Consider the following 5,305-nt stretch of genomic DNA (forward strand, 5'->3'; position numbering starts at 1 on the left):
AAGTTTAAAAACAAATCAAGTTATACCAAATTTCTAAAAAAAACACTCAGAAAAAATAAAAGTTGAAGAGGTAAGTCAAGTGTTGTGTCGAACATGCGCAGAGGTTTTGTAATATGAAGTCTTCCAAAAAAAACAAACTACTGCGAGAAAGCAAGTGTTCCGCGTGTATTGCACCGCGCAACAAAAAATGGTACGAAGAGGTTTTTCTAAAAAAACAAACAAACTCTTAGTATCTAGGGTATTATATGTTTAGTTGTGGATGTAGGCTCGGGGTGGGAGAAAAAAAAGGTATCGAAATTTTTGTTGGTAATTTGTCACATATATTGCCTCGAAAATGCATCACAAATAATCGCACACGCTTTTTTTTGAAGGAAAAGTTTTTGTCGGGAATCCGTCACCACTAACCTACGATTGGAAACCATCCAGTTTCCTAATAGTATAAGTCGTTCGGTATACAGACCACGAACCAGGTCGCGGTCTACGTGGCCACGGACAACGGCCTTGCACGCCACTCTGGTCGGTAGTGGTTCGTCGTTTTCATGATGACTCGTGGTGCCGAGGACAAGACGCAACGTAGGGCATCTTGACCGATTTCTTCTCTCTCAACCTTCTTATGTCTCTCTCTTCTTTCTTTCTCTTCGTTCTCAGTGGAGAGTCCTCCATTTACAGTGGGGTGGTTCGTGGTTGCTCCGGATCTGGAAGCTCTCCACGACCGTTGTCGTGGAGAGTATAACGGATAGACTAAGCTACTGAACACTTAAAAAAAATAAAATGTTAAAAATAAGTAATTCCAAACACCCCTTATACATTATTTAGTAAGAAACATTGATTATATAAAACAATCACTGAGGTTTACCTAAGGTAAAGGTCTTACACATAAATTTGTTACCTAATAACATAATAAAAATGTTTAAAATCTTGATACAAATTATAAGTTTTACTAAACAATATATAATGATATAGATCCCTAAATACTTATTATCGTACAAATAAAAAAAAAACTACGCTTAAACTGTAAATATTTGGAAATTGGACAACATATTTGAATAAATATAAAAGAGAAATGAACAAAGGGACAGTTTTAAAAATTAAGACCCAAATGGGGAAAAACATTTTCCCGACATGCCTTTAAGGTTATATAACTCAGTGGATAGTTATATATTAAGTAAAAAAGTTATAAATTTAAGTGGATATATTCCAATCTTTATTAAATCCAATAAATAAGAAAAACAACACCTAATAAGGTTTTCATCCATTTGGTTTAACCACAAACTAACATTTCGACTCACCCCCGGATGAAAGGAGAGGAGTCGTAGGGTTTGATGATCCAAGTTCATCGGCACCGTTCAAATCCGTCTCTATCTTCTTTTGTTTGGCCTGGCCCCACATCACCGTATAAAATCCTCCAGCAACTATCATGGCTCCAATGGCACTGCAAAAGTGTGCAGATACAAATTCAAGAGGATTAAATGCGAGAAATTGCAACGTACTTCCGTCTATTTGTTTAATATATCAACCTATTTTCATTTCTTCCTATCAACATAACATTGTCTTTATAATAATATAGCTAAACATAGCAATGATATAATAGAAAGAAATAAAAAAGTATGATGATATAATAAACAAATAAACGTAATTAAGCATGGTTTTATTGTGTTACATTTAGCCCATTTCAAAATTCAAACTTCAAGAACAAGCCTCGATCGCATGGGTTATTATTTAACAATGACCAATAAGCTCAAATGGGATTTATATATTGATATTGTGACAAAAATGTTAACAGTTTACCTTCCTAAATAAAGAGAATCACCAAGAAATGTAACACCCATCGTGCTAGCGATTACTATGGAAAGTGGTGAGAACATTGCCACAAAAACTGGACCTTTCTTCTGTATGCACCAAATCAATGCACTACTACGAAATGCAGTGGAAACTACAGCCTTCAAAAAAAAAATCTTTGTGTCACCAAATTATGTTGCCCAAATCGGATAAACTGATAAAATAGAAATGTACTTTTGATTTTTCAATATTGTTCTATTTTTTTTCCATATCCCTTATGGCCCCTTTCACCATTTATTAATATACATGTATATTAGTCATATACATTCTTGTTTTCCTTTCATGCTACATACATGTTTGGTTGTTTTCGGGTATTCCATCCATGTCATTCATTGGATGGAATTGAAATACAAAAAAAATGGAATAGATGAGGTGATTGACTAAGCAAAGCAATTAAACGAGCCATTACATTACATGCATGCATCATCAAATATGGATATGAATCTTCTACTCTAATAAATAAAGATTATTTTGCTAAATGTCAACTTCTTATTGAATTTGACACGTTATTTTCATAGAATTTTAAATTATTTTTTTTCACTTGTCATTTTTGTATTTTTTTTTCATTTTTATTCAACTTCCACCTATTAAATGTCACCTCATAGTAATTAATGTGAATTAATATATATAGTAAACCTTCCATTTAAGACAAATTACATAAATGGTCATTATGGTTTATTCTATTTATTGTATTTATTTCAAAAGTTTACTTTAAAAAATACTTAATTTTTACACATTCATATTCATGAATTTTTAAACATGAAAATATTTTTTTATTAGTATAGATTGAATTATTTATTCATCATTTCATTTATATTTATTTCAAAATTTTACTTTAGAAAATATTTAATGTCTACACCTTATATTTAACTTTTTTGATCAACCCGTATAATACATAGGTTTCACACCTAGTTTATAATATATCTAAATGTAATATTATGATTGCAAATTTGCAACTATATTGTATATATAATTTTAATTATAATAAGCAAACTTTTATTTATAAAAATAGAAAATTATACATAATAAAAGCTCAAATAAGTTATAATAAAAATAATATCTTTTCACTACTGAAAAATTATTATATAAATAATAAATTGTATTTTTTTCTTTTAAATTATATCATTAAATTTTTGCATAAATCCATGGGTTATAACCCAATATGGTCCCATTGACTCCATTTCATTCCAAAGAGAAAAACAAACATTTTTTTGTATTACTATAAACCATTCTATTCCTTTTCTCAAATCCATCACACTCAAATCTACCTAAAACTAAATTTAGTTAACAGGCTACATCGATCATCATTTTGGTTTGTTTCCATTTATTACTAATCAGGTTTTACACAGAAAAATTTTATTTGTTTAGAAAAAAAATTGATAAAGTCCTAAATATATATATTTTTAACAGAAAACTATTGATTATTTAATTTTACGTGATAATATGTCATTTCCTGCTAAAATAAAAAGATCGTTAATTCGGACAAAATAATAAATAATTGGGCTTTTCTATTCAAAAGTAAAATTTTGGCTTGATCAAAAAATTTCCTAAAATAATGAGATTTTTCTGGATAAAACACTTACTATGTCTTTTAATATGCCACCTAAACTTAGCAACTAGGAAACAGGTTACTAGATGATCATAACCTTTTAAAAGTACGCTGACTAGATATTAATAATGACCAACGTAGGATGAATCAAAACGATCGACATTTTTATTCAATTTAATTGACTTACCCCCAAAACAACAGCAACCATTGCGATTCCTCGTTGCAACACCCAATCGCTTGGATTTTTCACTAGGAACAAAGATAGAACTATACATTGAATTGTCCCAAATAGGCAGTAGAAAAACACAACCGTTACTTGATCCGGGTACTCTCTAGATGTGGCTGACTGAATATATATATATATATAAAAGAGATATAAATCAAGAAATTAATACGTAAAAAAGTTGCATGGTTTCATGTATTATTCATGGCGAGTACGTACGTACTTGTAAAACCTTCCATATTGAAGAAACGATTCCCGCCATAACAAGAATCAGACCTCCAAAAACCCAATTCGATGCTTGTGACAAATGAAGCTGATTATGGGAATTAGACGAAGAGTTTGTGTGAAAAATTTCAGGACCTTTATATAATGTGAACACCATTGCTCCCGATATTGCTATTATGGTTCCAAATAATTTCGCTAAACTGCTTGAACTCCTTATGTCTATTTTCTCCATCCTAAAACAAATGTAAATTAGCTACCCAAACTAGAAATGGTTTAAAAGGTTAAAAATTGTTGAAACTAAACTACACTCCACTTTATTCAAGAAAAATTGGAATATTAGATCATTAAGTGTTGTAATCATAACTCGTGGTTTCTCATTAGGTTTATATAAAAGTAGATAACAAATTAATGACCCCTTTACCCGATTTTTCCCCTTACAAAACAAAACCATTCCTTGTCCTTGGCATTACCTGAAAGCAACTGCAAGCAAGAATGTGTTTGCTGGAGTCAAGTTAGAAATAGCACTTGCCATGGTTGGAGAGCTGTAGCCAATTCCCATATACACAAGAAACTGAAAAAGACAAATCCTACAAACAATCCATGTACATAAATTTTATTGTATATAAAATCTTTTCAAAATACAAAATGTCACCATGGGTTGCATTACTTACCCTAAAAGACCAAGGATGAAGAATCTAAAAAGAATATGGAATGTGAGCGGAGGACGCCCGGTGTTTCTGTACAAGTGAAGAAGAATTCTAATTGGTGCTTACTTCAGTTAGCAGAACAGAACAGAACAGAACATACATGTTACACTGTGATTTGCTTGCGTTGGTCGGGACCTGAAATTGATTTGTCCACATAAACGAAAGAGATCCTTTCTTGATCTCTCGTCTTTGAAAAAGACAAAAATGCCCTCTTCATCATCATCTTGTGTAGTCCCTTTCGGTCTAGTCCTACATAATAAACGGGTCCCAAATAGCCGTAGAAGGAGGACTACAAACCTGAAGATGTGGATGATGAAGAATGGAAGAAGAATCAATGTTCCAAGAGCATCATGGTAAACAATATAGACAAATTTGTTCATACCACCATTCATTGCAGCTTTCACTATTGTGAGAATGCTCATATCCAAGAATTCTACCATCAACATAATAACATAGGGCAGCACCTCCTTGGTCCATAACAACATCTTGCTTCTTGTCACTCCCATATTTTTTTTTTTTTACTTTTTGAATATCGTTCCCAATATCTTGATAGAAGTATGCATTATAAGGGGATTTCAAAGTATGTGATTTTTTAAAATTTGCATATCTTTTCCACGAGATTCAAATTTTGATAAAATATTAAGGAATTTCAGTTAGTGACAAACTCGGAAGCATTATTGTGACGATGTCTTGTATTTTACATAATAAACAATGGTATAATGATTTTTTTTCAAATGTATGTAAGCATCCACTCACCTAGTG

The 5,305-nt window shown here is 31.5% G+C and overlaps 1 protein-coding gene across 4 annotated transcripts; it reads right to left on the reverse strand.

The window, feature by feature from the left end:
* Window positions 1–231: 231 nt before the first annotated feature.
* LOC145093410 (WAT1-related protein At5g40240-like) lies at window positions 232–5,102 on the reverse strand. Of its 4 annotated transcripts, none has more exons than XM_079031531.1 (8): window positions 4,841–5,102; window positions 4,508–4,573; window positions 4,307–4,423; window positions 3,835–4,069; window positions 3,576–3,734; window positions 1,789–1,940; window positions 1,290–1,432; window positions 232–749 (listed from the first exon to the last, which is right to left on the reverse strand). In XM_079031531.1, exons 1-8 carry the CDS (start codon window positions 5,047–5,049, stop codon window positions 742–744), a joined length of 1,089 nt encoding a protein of 362 aa, XP_078887657.1. In that variant the 5' UTR covers window positions 5,050–5,102; the 3' UTR covers window positions 232–741. The 4 variants fall into 4 exon arrangements, with proteins under 4 accessions (XP_078887657.1, XP_078887656.1, XP_078887660.1 ...); XM_079031534.1 differs by lacking the exon at window positions 232–749 and adding an exon at window positions 4,644–4,840 and having other exon boundaries at window positions 960–1,432; window positions 4,926–5,058; XM_079031530.1 differs by lacking the exon at window positions 232–749 and having other exon boundaries at window positions 959–1,432; window positions 4,841–5,100.
* Window positions 5,103–5,305: the final 203 nt, after the last annotated feature.

Source organism: Lactuca serriola, chromosome 3 (genome assembly GCF_051521515.1).
Source record: "Lactuca serriola cultivar US96UC23 chromosome 3, Lser_US96UC23_V15, whole genome shotgun sequence".
Taxonomy (NCBI): Eukaryota; Viridiplantae; Streptophyta; class Magnoliopsida; order Asterales; family Asteraceae; genus Lactuca; species Lactuca serriola.